General features: G+C 36.5%; 1 protein-coding gene across 1 annotated transcript in view; it reads right to left on the bottom strand.

Annotated features, from left to right (window-relative positions):
- Positions 1-18,369, bottom strand: part of NDUFS4 (NADH:ubiquinone oxidoreductase subunit S4) — a 48,407-nt gene that overhangs the window by 11,153 nt on the left and 18,885 nt on the right. The window contains exon 2 of the mRNA XM_036403569.2: positions 16,382-16,460. Within this exon, the coding sequence (XP_036259462.1) occupies positions 16,382-16,460 (79 nt within the window). The remainder of the gene's footprint in view (positions 1-16,381; positions 16,461-18,369) is intronic.

The following is an 18,369-nucleotide window of genomic DNA, read 5'->3' as shown; positions in this document are numbered from 1 at the left end:
TTGTGATCATTTCATCCACACAGCTCCAGCTAGTGACAGAAGAACCTGTCCTTTAAGCGACATTTCAATGGGCTAAAGCTCCCGCTCCAAGATGCCATTAAAACAATATAATACTTGAAAAGAACTATGCTGCATTGGGTTGAACTCTTAGCTGGGTCTTCAGTGCTTTGTTCTGAGTTTAAGTTCTCATTGAAACTACCTGCGAACCAACTTTCCAAAACAAAGATATTTTTGACAGCTGGTTTCACATTAGTATCTTTTTTTTTCAAGTGTTCCTTAATTTTGCTGTATTAGCAATTTAAGATACTAGTGAGGTGTTCAGCATTCAAAATCTTAAAGATATTAGATGACAGTAAAAAAGACTTGAGAATTGAACTGTATAGATTTACTAAAAATTAATAACCCTGTTTCAGATTTTTAAAACTGGCTGCCACCTAAAAGGTGCATTCTGACATTCTGTTTTTCTTAATATATATGTCATTTGAATAGTATATTCTGATTTTTTTTTTTTTTTGGTAACTCAAGAAAATTTTAATACTAATTTTGAGGCATTTTGTCTCTTTTTGGAATAAGCTCAAAGAGACAACCCCCTTTATTTTAAAACAGTGGAAATCATATAAAATTTCTTAAAAACAGAGGTTTTTCTTTATTACAACTCAGATTACTTAAGAATGTTTGTCATGGAGGAAAGCCTGCTAAAGCTGTTCTGGAAAGGATAGTAACAGACAAAATCTGCTACGCAGCAATAAGAAAAATTGATTCATAGAGGCGGTGTCAATGAAAGCACTATTCAGCATGAAGATGACTTTTAAAGGAAACGAGAATTTCCTTTTAAAAACTCCACTAATAGCAGAAATTCCAAAGGGGACAAGAAATAGAACTCTCTAATTAAAGGAGAGAGACAAAATGATTAAAAGTAGCTCTGAAAACAAATGCTTTTGAATAGATGGGTCAGGTGTACATAAAGGTGTTATGTTTCTTCTATGGCATTTCCTTCACCATGAAGACAGAAACTGTACATAACTACTATTAACTACCTACAGTTTAGCACTCCCCCTTTTTTTTCTTTTTTTTTTTTTTTAATAAAGGAAACAGGGAACAAGCAATGGGAAGTTGATGTCAAAACACAGAAAAACCTCCCAGCAAGCTTCCAGCAACCACCCAGGATTTAGAGTCTTGCTAGCCGCTCTCTTTTCAATACCAGAATTTCACACATTTCAATGACCATTATGACTTCAAAGAATCAAATTTTCATCATTGTCCGTCATCTGCCGGTTGATTTGTATAAAGCAGTTCTTCTGCATGCATTCCAGACAAAGGGCTCCTTACTTTCGTGGCTATATATCAAGTTTAAAAGTTCTATTTGTGACAGTTGTGTCTGTGGTAAATTAGGGTAACACTGAAGGAGTGCAGCTGCTCCACAGGAACCTCCTTTTTGGCATCATTTCACTTAAATAAAAACTGAATAATTAGCTTCTGCCTTTATTAAACCACAAAAATGCCACTGGCCTTAGCAATTACTTCCGGTTGCCCCACCTACTTAACCTCAATAGTTTTACACTTGTTAGAATGGAAAGTATAAGTTTTCTGTACTCTATAAGAGTTTACAACAGCTTGCTCTCTTCCCCACCACCAACATGTCTTACCAGACTAACTACGTAAAGTTTTGCTATAAATCCATGTTGCAATTCACTTTATTTAGAAGTTATTATATCAAAGCACAGAACGTCTTGCATAATACCCACAGAGTAGCTGCTGTGAAAGAAGTTTTTTATTTAATGTGCTCAGCTGCTTAACTGTACGTCAGGATCAGAACATTTATGTTTCTACATATAAGACAATATTTTTGAAGGAAAGGCAAAAGAATAGATTCTGCTATGTAAACTGCAAATGGAAAAATGGAGCAGAATGAACTAAACATGGTCAGACAACATTTATCTAACAGCTACAAACAAAACAAGGGGAAAAAGCATATTTGCCCTTAGGAAACCTTGTATCACACAGGATCCAGTTTTCTTCCAGACTTCAGAATCATTCTGCATTATCACAGTAAATGATGAACAACATGGTATTACTCATAACATATTCTCCCATCTAGCCAGCCTGCAGAATGATTAATAAAGAGGCTGAAAAAAGCACTTAAAGAACTGTGTTTTTAAAAAGAAAACAAAACACTGTAAGCAGGAAACAGAATTTGATAATAATAAAGATTTCATGAAGGTTTCCATTTAAAGAAAATTTCTTTTCACAAGCAGTTTTGTAAAAAACTAAAGAGAAACTCAAAATGCAGAAAAGTAAGTCTAACAGAAGCAGAAACCGTCACATTACTGGAATCAAGCTAAGTCCACTATAATACTTTTTAGATTGCTGACTGCCATTATGCAAAGGAAGTGTCAGCATCCAAAACAAGCACTGGTAGCTTCAGCATTTCTATTCATTAGTTTGTACTTCACAGCTGAGGCAATACTATAGCAACCATGATGTCTGAGCATCCACTGCAGTTGCAAAAACTCCTTGAGAACTTCCCTGTTGCCCTGCTCCAATGGCTGACTACACTTCCCCAATATTTTACATGCTTAATATTATTCTATACTTCCTGGTATGAGATACTTCAAATAAAATGACATAACACATTTCAAACACCATTAAACCAGCATCTCTTCGAATCTGTAATTTGAGAAAAACAGTAGGAAAGAGCAAATGGGAATAAAGACTAGAACATGACTTCACAATAATAACTAGAAAACATCCTTCTCACCTGCCCTTCTTTCACGTCTTTAAAACACTTCACTTGAAGCTAGCAATGCATCCCCAAATTTTCTAGTCACATCTCCTCCAAAAGTCATAGAAAATTGGTATTTATAAAAGTGATTACTGGTAAATTATAGGAAAAGCTGCTGAGTTGTCCTTTTGTTAGTTTAAACTAAAACACTGAAAAGAAAAACAAAAATCCATGATTTGCACTTCTCAGTACACTCACGAGACTCAAAACAGAGAGGCATTTTTCTTGACACACTTGCAAAAAATACCAACCATTTAGTCTGCATTCTGATAGACAAGTAAACAACATTTTACAAACTTAAAAATGAAACCGTTGAAACACCTAAGTCCCACTTTCAGCACAGACAGGCTATTTCTTGTTCAGTATCATTTTTTCTGCCAAGAAACAATTGCAAGAAACAAAAATGTATTTTTTATTAATACCGTATTTTTTCCTGTAACAGTATGTCTTAGCTGTGTAGATATTGTCAGGGTAAATAAAAAGATGTTAAACATAAAGGAAATCAAATAGCTGGGTTTACACTTTGGTTCCTCTTTATATCTCTATTAAGAAAATCGCTATTAAATAGAGGAAAGCAGGGGCACTCAGGGGCAAAGAGCATATTTCATAAAAATAGATGTTGCTACTAGTACTTATAAGAGAATTCAGTGTAGATGTGATGTTCTTCAAACTGAAAGAATGACAAACAGCATGATTATCTTGAAAAAGATGGAAAAAAGTCTGAATTACAGAAGATCTTGCAAATTACTTTTTTTCTCACCCAACAATATTTAGAGAAAGTATATTTTCTAGAACTCATCTAAACCATATGTAAGCAAATCTTTTGCTTGCACACACAGAAAAGTCTGTGCAAGCAAAGGCTAGGTTTTTTTCTGAGGCCTTTTAAAAATATAGTTTTCTACAGCACATGGATTTCAAGCACTCTACTATAAATTCACAAGAAAATGCAAGAAAATCAATTAGTGAAGAATAAGACTACAGCCACATTTTTAGATGACAGACTTTCAAATCAAAGAAGAGGCAGTCTTAGTTTACCTGCATTTAGAGTAACCAAACAATTGAAACAATCTGATTTATCTTAGAATAATTTACATTATGGTAACACTTCCCTGCTGTACTACCATAAGCAACTGCTCTTACAGACAGTATTACTCAGTGGAAAACAAGAGAACAGGCAGGAGAAGCTTTGAAAGAAAGCAGACAGAAGTACTAGCAGATAGACAATACCTAGGATAAAGAATTTTGCACCTATTCCCCCAGTTAGTTCAATTTTTTATATAATATTAAATAAATAACATATTGTAGTTTACTTGTAATTCAGTGATGGCATGTTTTTCAAACATAATTTATTCGGTTTGAAGTATTTATAATACAATCCTAGCATAAGTCACAGTAATGCAGATTGTCTTGCAAAGCTAAACACAGTATTTCAATAATATCTTGGTGAATTTTTCATTAACGATGATTTATAGTCTATAAAATGCAATTTTGATCATGGACACCAAGAGCCTTAACCAGTAGTTCAAGATGAGGTCTTCATGTCTGAGGTGAAAGCCAAAATTCAGGCTACCCTTGTGCACTGGAAATAATTTCTGTATTTTTTGTGTGTTTCCGACGCCATTTTAATAAAATATTTTAACTTTCACTAAAAGTTAAGTGTATTTACAAAATAAACCATAAGCATGTGACTTAAATTAATTTTTTAAGGTTACTGTTTTTCAGGAATAATAAAAAATTAAAAATTATTATCTACTTTATGCCCATCTGAAAACCTTACAATGCTTCCTCTGAAGTACCAATTAAGAAAATTTCCAAATAAGGCTTGAGTAGAGTTGCCAAATTTAGGTACCACTTGTTCCATAATCTTCAGCTTTCAGAAAGGGCTTCAGTTGATGTTAAATATGTGGCTCTTTCCCAAAGCTCCCTTATCCACTGAAGCTGCAAAATACCCAAGGGAGCAAAAGACTCAGAGCCTTCAAGGAATTAGGAAATTACTTACACACAGGCAGTGGAATTGCTGCTGTGAGGCAGGAACACCTTGATCAATTCCTAATCTAACCTGGACAGCAAATATTCTAAGGTCTGAGCTACTGAGCACCCATTTGGATGTGCAGCAACATCTTAGGAACTTCTAACTCTGGTAAGATTTTTTATGATGAAATCATAAGAAAGATTGTCACTACAGTGTATGAAACACTAACTGTGAATTCAGTTTTAAGTAACTAACTATGTCCTAAGGCTGGAAGCTAGAGCAAAGAATACTAAAATTTAAATCTCATTATTGTGCATTTTCTAGTGTTCTTTTCCTTTCACCTCACAACTACCAATTAATTAATTCCCTACTGAATGGTAGCTATGGAGCAGCATTTAACTTTAAGGTTTAAAAATTAGCAAACAATTCAGGATTCTGTTTATTAAGATAAAGGTACTCATTAAAGGTGAGGGTAAAAAAAGGGCAAAATGTAGTTTTTAAAGTTTAGCTTGACAGTTCTGACACACTATTTATGGTCTGCTACTAAGAAGAGTATCAAGAAATTCAACCAATGCCTGCCTTAATTGTTCTCTATTCTTCACATCTCCTTTATAGAGAAAATGATTTCTGTAACAGATCTTTGCCCATATAGTTACAAGTGGTGTGAGACATAAGAGACAAAAACAGAAGCAAATCCCCAATCAAGAAATGCAAATTTAGAGCAAAATCCCTGTTAGTGCATGCTTTTTAGAAGAAGAAAAGTTGCACTTCAGAAACTACAAGGAAATCAGACCTGTTAAAAGCTGCCCCTTACCCTAATGCAGGATGTAATGCTTCTGTGTAATATGCATGCACTTTAGAAGTTGAAAGGAAGTGCTAAATAGTGTACATAATTTCCATACACAGCAGGTAGTGAAGCAAGAAAAGAAGTGACACAGTTACCCTCATTAAAGAGATGCACAATAGAGAACTGTTATGCAGTGTTAGCATATTGAAGGTCTATGCATCAGGGATGTTGCGGCTATTAACAGCTTAAATGTTCTCTGCATTTTGTTAATTAGTGCATATAGCTTTCAAACCTTAACTGTGTTTTAGAAGGTTCTTTTCTAACAGTAGCACAGCCATTACTTCCTGGTGGGGATGGAAAGAGTTAATGGAGCTTCAACTGTTTCAATGTTATCAATAAAATACACCTTAATTCCATTGGACAAAATGGGTTTTTTTACATTTATCTATATAGCTAGTTAAAATTGATGGTTTCAAAAATCCCTCTCTAAAAAAGCTGATTTGTAACTAGAATATATTAGTATTACTTCGCAACTGGTTTTAGCTAGTTACTTCTAGAAATCCATTCATGTAATTAGTGCTTTGGCCTTTATATGCTTGGCCTTCACTTACAGGACAGAAATCATAGTCTTATACTTCTAATAAAATAGAAAGAAATCCATCATCAAAGAAAATTAACTTGAAACACTAAAGTTTACTTTCACTTTTGCATTACTGTGGGGGGAAAAAATCAAAGGAGAGTGCAATGTCCAATTGTGTTTACTAAATGGTGATAAAAAATTAAGAATTTGTATAGGAACCAGACATTAGAGAGAAGATATTCAACTTCTGACTCAACAGATGCAGAATGAGTTGACACAAAAATGCTTTCAAATAGAGTCAAGAACAAAACAACAAAAATATGGTCCTAAGAAAAAATACAAACCAGAAGAATAAAAAATAAAATACTACTGCAAGCTACAATATTTATCTTAAAATAGCTTCTGCCTGGTTAATATGATACTCAGTAAGAACTTCAAATACATGATATATACGGATTATGTTTGCCTACATAGGAAAACAGTTACTTATTTTCATACATGAATTAATGTGCGCATCAAGAAAATGAACTGATAAGTAAAATTAACAACTTCTGCAGAAATTTTAATCTGAATTACTACCAGTCATAATTTTTCAGAACTATCTGAAATATCTTTTAAAAAATACTGTCTTTGGTATGTCTGACCAGTATTTTGTAGAAATTCCTTGTAGCTCAGTTTCTTATCATCTGTTAACCAAGTTTTCAGGCTAACAGGTAATAGGATAAAAGTTATTTTCCCATCAGCAAAGACTTACTTTTGTTTTAAGCTTAGAGTGAGTAGAACTGAGTATGCCAAAAATATATATAAGAGACTAAGCAATTGCCCTACGGTGCATGTTTCACAGCATAAGAAGAACTAAATGGCATACTAAAACTCTGGTTCTGAACATCAGATGCTCTCTCCATGGTCCATGTCTCCACGTAATACAGGTTAATTTGCCAGTTTGAGAAAAGACACATGAAAGTACTTCAAAGATATCTCACAAACATGCCATCAAGAATTTGAAAAACATTTGATTCCATCACTGATGATATGAGTACAGCCAGAAAGCACTGAAGAAGCCCCAGGCTCTCTTGCAGCATGATCAAGATGTTCAAGGATTCCCATGAAACTACCAGGCTTTCCAGACAAGGAAAGCTTTTCCCTTCTGACTTGATAAAATGGTTCAGCTAGGCCTTCCTGACTAGAACCAGCTTTCATGTCTATAAAAGAAACTTAGGATTTGTGGTTTTCTAGCCTTTCTTAGGCTGGGATTTGTGGTTTAATTCTACAACTTAGTACTACAGAAATGCAGAAAGACCCACTTGAATGCACAGAAAAACTAGCAATGTACAGGGAATTTAATCACTATTCCTGGCAACACAAGAAGAATTCATGTCATCTACAGTAATAACATAACATGGGATACTAACTTGGGTTTTTTAGATAATGGAACTGTTTTATGAGAACATGGACATACCCTCCTTTAAAAACAAAAACTATTGAACAAAACAGCTCTAAAAAATGAAGTTATTTCTTACTCCTGTTGATTACTTGGTTGTATCAATGACTTTTATTCTTTCTAGCAGATTAGAAACATGGTTTGCATATTTAGACTTCCAAAGCCAAGCAGGTGTTTAGATGTTGAATAACCCTTTGGAATCCAAACTAAACAGGACACAATGATGCTCCTTTAATTTGTTCTGAGCAGCCATCTTAGCAAACTCTTTGAAAGCATTATTCATTCACAGAAAATTAAATACTATTTAATGAAATGAAAAAAAACAACCCTACATACTTTTCAAAAAAACATACTTTGACCAAGTGCACTAGATTGAAGCCTTGAAATTTTTGCACAATAATGCTGTATGAAGGAAGCCCAGACAAAACAGACACTCAGAAGGGTTGTGTAACCTCAATTGCAAACACTCCTCCTTCCAACAGCCAGCAGAGAGAGCACTACTGTGTACCAAAAGAAAAGACTCTCAGACCAAGGAAATACAATTCCTTTACCCCAGCCTAAACCCAAAATAAACCTACATAGGGATGAGAAGGAAATTGCTCTCATGGATACAACGATCCTGTCACTTTATATACATGGTTCTGAGCTACCTGCAAAATGTAGTTTTCTAAACTGAACACCAGAAGTATCTTCAACTGAATTTTAGTAATATAGCAATATTTATTGCTGTTAGAAGACAGATAAAGGTGATGGCAATTCCTACGTGGACTGTCAGAGTTACAGAGAGCTTCTTTATCACAGGGAGTAACTTGTTGCCCACAGACATTCTTACAGAAAGCACTTTATCACACAATTGGGCTTTCTAAACCACTGCAAGCCTCATTGAACTACAGCTGCTTACAAAAACAAGTTGTAGCAAGTAATACAGACTGAACTGAGTTAGGATATTCCAACTAAGAAGGTATTTAATTGCCAAACAGCAAAATATAATAAATAAGCAGTATTTAAAGTATGTACGTAACTAGACAAACTGGTAACTACACCTGAGCTTCTACTGTAATTAAGCCCAAATGCAACTACCAACCATAGATATAAAGAAGAATATGTTTAATTATTTCAATTAGAAACAAACAAAAAAATAATGTTTAGAAACAAATATGTACTCTGGCAGACCAGAACGGTGTACGCGAAGCAAGAAAAGTTATCAGCATCTCCAGAGTCATTAAACCCTTCAAATATTACACTTCACTTAATCTGCTTTTTTAAGTTAAACAAGGTTTTTTCCTCCCCAAAGTAGTATTTCTTAATCTTCATTGGATGAGAGGAGAGTGGACATGGTATAACAGAGAAATAGAAAAACAACTTTTTAATCTATTATGTTTTGGAGCAAAATGCAGTTTCACACATAAACTATCAGTGACTGCAGAGTAAAGGCTTTTCAACATTTAACCCTATGCAAGTCCACTCTTAAATTAGACCGTTTTATTAATGTAGATGTGCATTTTCACTTCCTAATGGTCTTCCCTTTTGAATAGTTCACTTTTATTGAAATAATTGGAAGTTTGAAATAATTCTAGAATGTAGTTTTATATCTTAATCATCCTCTATCATCTTTCAAACATCAGAGCAGTTAAACGCAGAACTGAGATGACCAAAGGCAAACAAAACACTTTTTAAAATTTGAATCTCAAGTACAACACAGTTCAAATAAGCTGATCACCTGCTTACTTGACACAACCATGATTGAAGAAAGTACTTCTCCATATCACAGGCTTCATATGCAAAGCCCCTCTGTGCAAAACTAGAAACTGTTTCTCAAAACATATTTGCAAAGTAAAGGATGGAAAAAAATCTTTATTAGCCTAATTTTACATAACAGCTTTATTATTTTTTAATAATTTTCTACTATTCTGAAGCAAGCTGCTAATCTAATTTAGAGAAAAAAAAAAAAGAAAAGGAAGACAAGCCAAAGGAGGAAATTTGAGGCTAGGGGGAGGAAATGAGTAAGTCTAAACCCCCAAAGAAATTACCATCCTCATCCTGTGTATGCTTTGAATATGACAAGTCCTTATCAGAGCTATACATATAAAGTACAGAAAAACTTGACAGTTAGATTCCTCATCTACAGAGCAACACTGTCCTAAATTGAATCCTTTATGGTAGCCACTTGAATAAATACTACAGCTAGAATGGATTAAATGAAAGATTATTGTAAATTCTTTTATTCCATTAAGGTAATTTAGGAACAGCTTCAACTCACCCTTAAGGAATTAACCCACAATGGGTTAACAGGATTTTAAAAACCAAAACACAGAACATCCAGTATATCCTTATTGTTTAACATAGTGGTAATGCTTGCAGAATTCTTGGCTGAAATAGTAGTTTCAATAAAAGAAAATCTAGTAAGACTGTCCTTAATAAATACATACTTTGCCAAGTGTTTCTCTTCACTGAGTTGCAAAAACAGCTCCTACACACAGTCTTCAATGCAATGTCACACTGTCTCACACATAATTTTATGACACATTATTGCTTTGGTTTTCAGAGTAATGTATTATATACTCTCAGTTCTTGGGAAAGCAATGATTATACTTTAAAATGCATGTTAAAGTGTGATTTGCTATGTCCTTTGTTTCATAGCATGGTAGACTATCAGACTGAGTTTTGAAGAAGTTTCATTCCAGACTATTTTTCACTTGTTTGTATATTTTACTTTGAGCTGCAGTATTATCACTGTTTATTACAGTAAAGTCTAGGGTTCTTTAATCAAACAAAGATTATACAATTTCACTAATTTTTAATCCTAGCCAAAATTGGGATTTGGATGGTGAACAAACTATGACTCAATCCTGAAAACACTGTGTGATGTTTGCTAATAACACAGTCTTCTAGAAAAAATGGACTGGAGTGTTTTCACAACTTTTTTGCGGAAAAGGTTCATATTCTGAGAATCCTATTAATACACTGTTACTCCTGAATTATCTATCAGTAAAGATTTAAAACAGACACTAAATCATACCTCTACACAGCCAAAAGGAAGCTGCTAAGATTCTTTACACAGATATCACAATAGTTATTAGAGTCACAGAAATCACTGCAAAGGCCTGTAAGATAATTGAATTCAATTGTTAACTCAGCACAGCTAAGCCCATCACTAAACTATGTTCTGAAGTGCCACATCTACACATCTTTTATACATCTCCAGGAATGGCGACTCAACCACATCCCGAGGCAGCCTGTTCCAATGTTTTACACCATTTCCTGTGAAGAAATTTTTCCTAATATCCGACCCATTTCCTCTTCTCCTATCAACTGCTGCTTAAGAGAAGAGACCAATCCCACCTATGTCCTCCTTCCAAGTAATTACTTGGATACAATGATGCGTGCTCTGAGCTTCCTTTTCTCCAAGCTGAACACTCCCAGCTCCCTCAGTAAATACCATCATTTCCCCAGCTCTGTTGCCCTTCTCTGCACTCTCTCCAGCCCCTCAGTGCCTTTCCTGCAGTGAGGGCCCAGAGCTGGACACAGCACTGGAGGTGTGGCCTCAGCAGTGCCCAGCACAGGGGGACAATCCCTGCCCTGGCCCTGCTGGCCACAGCATTGCTGATCCAGGCCAGGATGCCATTGGCCTTCTTGGCCACCTGGGCACAGCCTGGCTCCTGTTCAGCTGCTCTCACCAGCACCCACCCCCAGGTCCTTTTTCAGTCACTCTTCCCTAGCTTGTGGCACTGCCTGGGGTTGTTGTGACCCAAGAGCAGGACTTAGGTCTTGTTGAACTTCACACCACTGGCCTCGACCAACCAATCAGCCTGCCCAGATGCCCCTACAGAGCCCTCCTACCTTCCAGCAGATGAACACTCCTGTTCAAGTTAGTGGCGTCTACAAACTGACTCAGGGTACACTTGATCCCCGTGACCAGATCATCAATACAAATATCAAACAGGACTGGCTCTGATACTGAGCCCTGGGGAATACCATTTATGACAGTACCAACTGGACTTAACTTCATCCACCACCACTCTCTGGACTTGGTCTTTCAGTATTTAACTCTTGACCATCCAGGCTTCCCCTGAGTGAAAAGTACACCCATCTGGGCCATGGGCGGGTATTTTTTTTTCAGGAGGAAGATGTGGGAAAGGATTTACTAAAATTCATGTAGATGACATCATGGCCTTTTCTTCATCCACACTGACTTACATCACTGGCCTAGGCTGCTGAGCAGTATATGCTGATTTTGAGTGCCCTTTCAAAAGTATGAACTGCTCACCCTCAAATAAAGGATCAGATTTTCTGTGCCCAGTTTGGTTTATACAAGTTATCTACAGTGAGCTACACAGTCTACAGTCTGATGGAAAATAGTCCTTTACTGAGGTTCAGTACTAAGACTTCTGAACCATTACTTAGAAAAGCTTAACTAGCAGTATAGACAAAACAACTTCAGGACACACAATGAAATGTTAATAGCATCATTCTGTTTAGCCTTTCATGCTTGTAATAGTCTGCCCCTAGATGTTCTCACCATGCTGAAAAAACTATTTTAGTACCATTTAAACTGCACTGTGTAGCTCTGCCTGGAATGCTTAACCCTGTGCAGCAACTCATTTTATCTTGGCCTGATACAGAATAAAAACATCTGTGAGGTAACTACAACTCCCCAGTGACCAAGCCCTAACTGCTCATGCAATAGTTTTTGCACTGAGCTGCAGAATATATATTATTAGTTGAATATTCTGCTTTAGCAGTGCAACGGATAATTTCTGACAGTAGTTCTAATCTTCAAACATTCTTGAAATATCATCATTTAACCAATTAAAAAGTCCTTTTATGTTGTGGTTTGCACTTGCCTGTTTGGTTTCCCCCTCTGGTTCAAGTTTATGGTCTAGTCCAGTGTTCGGGTATTTGTCAGTCATTGTACCCCTCCTCTGTTCCCCTAGTTACCTGTAATGTCCCCTCCTCTGGCTACCTGCCCGTCACTCGGCACCCCTGCCTCCTTTTCCAGAAGCTTCTGGCCGGGGTGTTGGGTGATTGGTTCAGGGGCCAAGGCCCCACCCGCAACCTTCTCCCGTTGGCTGTTTATGTTTGTCAATCTTCAATGTATCTTTTGTACCCCTCTTCTGATTTGTTGTTCCTGGCTCCACCCATTCCCTATAAAACCCGAGGCATTTCCCTGCCTCGGGGCTCAGACTTCGGCTCCCCGACCCATCACTACCCCTTCCAATAAAACCTTCCTTCCCACGAAGATCTGAGTCGCCCTTTCTTCCACGCCTGCAGCCTCGGAGTTTTCTCATCTGCGACCAACTGCCCTCAAGCCTAACATCGCTTGGGCACAGGGCCTGGACTTCGAGTCTGGGCAGTGCCCTATTGGCTGGAGACCGGCTGGACTTCTCTCCTAGCCTGGGCTCTTCACTCATTTCCTGGCCGCTGCTCCACTTTTATTGACAGATATTGGTGGGAACCTTTCAGCTGCAAATAGCAACCTCCATCAAAGTGCCTAACTCCAGCACTGACTGGGAAGCCTACTTAAAGGTTCCCAGGCATGCTGCACTGGATGATTTTTAGCTACACACAGTATTGGTGCACCCTACTCACAACAACTGAAACAAATCACAGGAACTAGAATAGCTCAAATCCCCATTTTCAGGAAAAACCATTTCAACTTTTTATAATTATGATATAATGATGTATGTTATACCATACACACAAACAGTTAAAAAATTTGGAACATTACCTGAATGAGATTTGCTGCTGACAGCCTTTGCCCTCTATAGCCCAAATTTCCTAATGCAAGCAGGGTCTTGAGAGACTACTTTTCACACAGCTATTTGTCCAGACTCTTGGAATATGACCTAATTGGCGGCCAGAGAATCAAAATATGATGCAAGAACTGTATTTCTGTTGAGCTTTGCTCATTTTGTATGCTATTTTATTCAGGTTTTACTGTTCATTAAAAGTTAATTTATTCGGTATTCACTGAAAACAGCCAATAACTGAGACCAAGATAAAATTTCTTGGATATGTTCTACATAGGCTCACGATTTAATTCCTTTTACATTAAAGAGACACACCTTTTTTCTAGTGTGACAAATGAATGTGATTTAAACTACTGGTTTTCCTGCTATTTCATTAGTACTCATTTTTCTGTTGTATTCAACAGAGTAGAGTCTAGGCTGTAGTAACGAAGTGACCGAATACTGCCTAATTATTCAATCTCATGATGCTCATACATCTTCTATTTAATTTGTGTTTCTCAATACAAGGAATATTTTAGCACTGCTAGAACCAAATCATTCTGTTGAACAAGTTCTAGCATATGCATGTACAGATATGAATACAAGGTCTACAAGAGCACTGGAAATACAGATTAATTTCACTACAATATGCAGTTAAAAGTTTTCAACAACCTTAGCATTACTCTCCCAGCCTTGTAAATATCAAGTCACAGAAGAATTCAGTTTCAAAATAAGTTACAAGATGAGAGTGGCTCACAAGAATAACCACATCCCCTCTTCCACCCGTTCTTGCTCCTTCTGAAATGCAAGTACAAAGGTGATGAGGCGATGTCCAGCTTTAAAAATAAAAAAATTCAAAATATGGCAAAGATGAAAAATCCATCAAAGTATGATTTGATGATTTCTAATAATCTGTAATGGAAAATAAGTATTTTTCAATTAAATGTAATGCATCCATTTCCACAGTACAGTTTAAATATAACTTGCCTGGAAATAATAGTTTTATGCTTTGTAAAATTAATTAACAGAAAACACCTGCAATATGCTAAATTAATTTCAATTGGTTGTAATTAATCATACTTAAAATTAGGGAATATACTGCAGCAACCTAAAATAAGGTAAGATAGCACTCTACATTAAAATGAGATTTAACAGGTGTCTAGAGAACTTCTTCTAATGCTGAAAGAGTGGAAAACCACATCAAACCCTGAGACAATTTTCCTTGCTAATGTGATATAATTTTTGCCCACTAAAAGAACATGAATTTACAACATTATGGAAACTATTCCCAAACTTTAATGAAATCTACAAATGAAGTTTCTAATTTTCTGTCATTTTGTTTCAGGTCCTATAATAATCTAAAAAAGAAAAAAAAGATTTTTGCATTTAGCATGTGGACCTACATGCACAACATTGTAAGAAAACACTATTCAGTCTGACATTTAACCTAACACTTAAAGAAATAAAGATAAAATAATCATTTAGAAACATTATATGTATCAACGTAAAAAAACTTATAAATGGATGCTATATGAGATCTCAAAAAACCTCAGCAAATATGATACGAGAGTTTTCAACTTGATGACAACATATAATGAAATATGCACTCCATGTACAGTGTATTTACAATAACACTAAAGGAACTCAATAGCTGTATTTCAGACTAGTTTCACTTTAACTCAGCTGGAAGTATAAACTCTCATAGCTAGACAGGGTAACATACAACACTAACTTTGGATAATGTACATTTGAATTCAATATGGAAGATGGAAGAGTGTTTCTTTTTGTGGGTCTGTCTTTGCATTGTAATCTTTTGAGACGTATGTATACATCACCCAAGGCCACAACAGCGAAACATGAGAATTTTCAGGTGATATAAAAGTATATTTAAATATATATATGTATATATGTATTTTAACATTAAAGAACAGTACATTTAGAAGTCATTTAGGAAAATGTATGTCTACTGATTTGTTCAATCCTACTTATACAGTGACTCAGGATCTCTACAAATTTCATAATCCCAAGTTATGCAAGTAGACTAGCAAGATAATCATATTTCTGAGAATAAAGTACTATTTTTTCCTTAATTTTTAAATCCAAGATTGTACAAATTCAGAAAGAAGTTTATGAAGTAACTGATTATTTTCTTTACTCGCATGTAATTATTATTGCTACATATATATACAAAGCATAAGAGAAAAAAGCCCTAAAGAGCTGTTAAAGTGTGGTTTTTTTCCAACAGCCTCTTAAACTTCAGCTGTTTCAACTCGCACATATCATCACAAACGTACAATTTTTAAATATAAATTCCAAAGATTTCTTAGGTAGTTCATATAGCTTCAGGGATACAAAAAAGATACATACAATGTGAACTGTCTGGTACGTAGGATAGGAACATTCTTTTCCTGGAGATTCAAAAGCGATATGAAAACCAATGAAAGGTATGCTTCTGCTGTGATGCATTCCCCCAAGAAGTCTTACAAAAATTATACTATTAAATAATGTAAACATAAGTGTCAGGTTGCATCTAGAGTAACAGACCACACATTATGGAAAAAGTTACAAGAAAAGATTGCCAAATTTCTGATCTGCTACTGATTAGCAGAAGAATGCTATGCATTTGTTTCCAGTTGTAATCTAACCTTCATGCATATTCAAAAGCTAGAGTGTATGTGCATAGTAACAATAATCTTCCATGATATATCTTTACACAGTATCTTGGGCACCAATGAAGAAAATTTCAGGAAGCTGGCAAATTCCGTATAATTTCACTACACAGAAAATATACCTAAACTTCAAAAAGAACAAACTTATTATTAATTACAGCTCACACTGGTCTTTGACTAAAGTATAACAATAATAAACAAGGTACTCATCATTTTACATTGCTTAACACTTTGAATGCCATATTCATTCACATACTTATGTTTTACTGATGTTCCACTTTTAAAAGTGTATAAAGGACTGTTGCTTTGTAGTTCACATTTATATGGCTTTCCTAGAAGAACGCAGAATACCATACTGAATGCCTATTGTGCAGAAATAACCCTGAAGGCTGTATCATAGTATTCAGTAGAAAACCCTTACCAATTTTTCATCAACTGTGATGAGTTGCGTGTCTCGAGTTTGGTTCTGCGCCAGCCGCCATGTGGAAGTGCTCAGTGACCTGCAGTGCAAGACTTGAAGTTAAAAAATGATTCATGCAATGAGAAAATAGAGGCAGACAAATCTTACATAAACAAGTTACTTTAACAATATCCGTCTTGTAAAAAAAATTGAAGAGGGAGAGATGAGGGCACAAAAATCCTTTTTCTCCCCAATTAGTTCTGTCTGCTGAGTTTTTGGCAGACTCCCACTTAGCAGTTCACAACAGGCTGCACTTTATGTCAGCCTACAGGCTCTCTGTCACAGAGAGACTGCCAGTGGCAAGGACTGTACTGCTCTATATGAACGTACAGTAGCTGGTTTGTCACGAACAGACAGAAAAACACAAGGCTGCTGCAAGCATTCTGGAACTCTGATCCTTAAACTGATGGCATCAGAGGGGAAATATCCTAAATCTATTTGCAATGGTACAGCTCCAATTCTACACATCAATAACATGACATTAACAAATTCAAAAAAACCCAAACCAATCCAAAAAAATGACTAAACAAACTCTAAGCTGATACTGCAAACATAGCTTTCAGGTTGGGAGTGGGCAAAACAACTATTTTCCTTAATTTCTGAATAATTTTGGGTCAGCTTATTCATTTCAAGAAATACAATTTATCTTCTTGCATAATTGCTAAATCTGTAAGATACATATGGAAACAGAGAACACAATTCCACATCACTGAATTAACTAGATTTGCACTTTGCTTACATTATGTCACTAATGACAGGCTTAGGCCCTTTGAGTACAAATCATCTTTTGGCGAAATAATGCAACAGCAGGTGAAACAAGCCAAGAAACTTAATTCTCTGACCTCATGATAGAATACCAGGTTGGAAGAGAACCTCAAGGACCATCTGTTTCAACCTTTCTTGGCAAAAGCATGGTCTAGACAAGATGGCCCAACACCCAGTCCAGCTGAATCTTTGAATTGTCCAACTCTGAGGAACCCACCACTTCCCAGGGGAGATTGTTCCAATAGCTGACTGACTTAACTACACTGTGAAAAATTTTCCCTGTGTCTAACCAAAATCTCAACAGGAGTAACTTGTTCCATTAGCTTCTTTTGCATGTGACTCACTGTAAAAAGGAGTGTCCACCTTCTCTGTAACCACCTTTTAAAATACTGGAACCTGGTGATAAGTCTTTGGTCAAGACTAAACCAATCCAGTTCTTTCAGACTTTCCTCATGTGCCAGGCTTCCCTGTCCTTTGATGACCTTTGTGGCCTTTCTTTGGATCCCCTCCAGCCTGTCCATGTTGTATTGCAGGTATGGCCTGAGAAGTGCTGAGAAAAGTGGGATCATAACTTCTTCATCTCTGCTGGTTATGCTTTTGTTGATGCAACCCAGCAACCTGTTTCCTCTCTTTGCTCAGAAGCAACTGTCCACACAGACTGAGACTGTTCTCCTCAGGACCTCCAGTCCCTTACCCCAAAGTTAGTCTCCAGTCGTGTAAATCCCAGACTATGCTGCAGTTCTGGATTATGATTTCCCAGGTTGAACAACAGCAACTTGCTCTTGATGAACTTCATAAGGATCTTACTAGCCCACTTTTCCAGCCTGTTTAGGTCTTCCTGCAGGGTGAATTTCTTTTCCAAAGTGTCCACTTCCCCACTCATTTTGGTATCACCAGCAAACTTTTATCAGGGTTTGCCAGAATCCCACCATGGATCACTTATGAAGAAATCAAACAGTGCTGGGCCCAAAGCTGATCCCTGGGGACCCCACCTGTAACAGGTTGCCAACGTGAAAAGGAGCGAGGCACCACCACGCTCTGAGTGCTGCCTGTCAGCCAGCTCCCCACCCACTGCATGGACCACTTCACCAGTCTGTGGCACACCAGTTGTTTTGGGAGGAGGCTTTGACAAAGCATATCAAAACCCTTGGAGAAATTCAGGTAGACAACAGTGTGCTCCATAT

The sequence above is a fragment of the Molothrus ater genome, chromosome Z, assembly GCF_012460135.2.
Source record: "Molothrus ater isolate BHLD 08-10-18 breed brown headed cowbird chromosome Z, BPBGC_Mater_1.1, whole genome shotgun sequence".
NCBI lineage: Eukaryota > Metazoa > Chordata > Aves > Passeriformes > Icteridae > Molothrus > Molothrus ater.
This window is presented reverse-complemented; position numbering and strand designations above follow the sequence as displayed.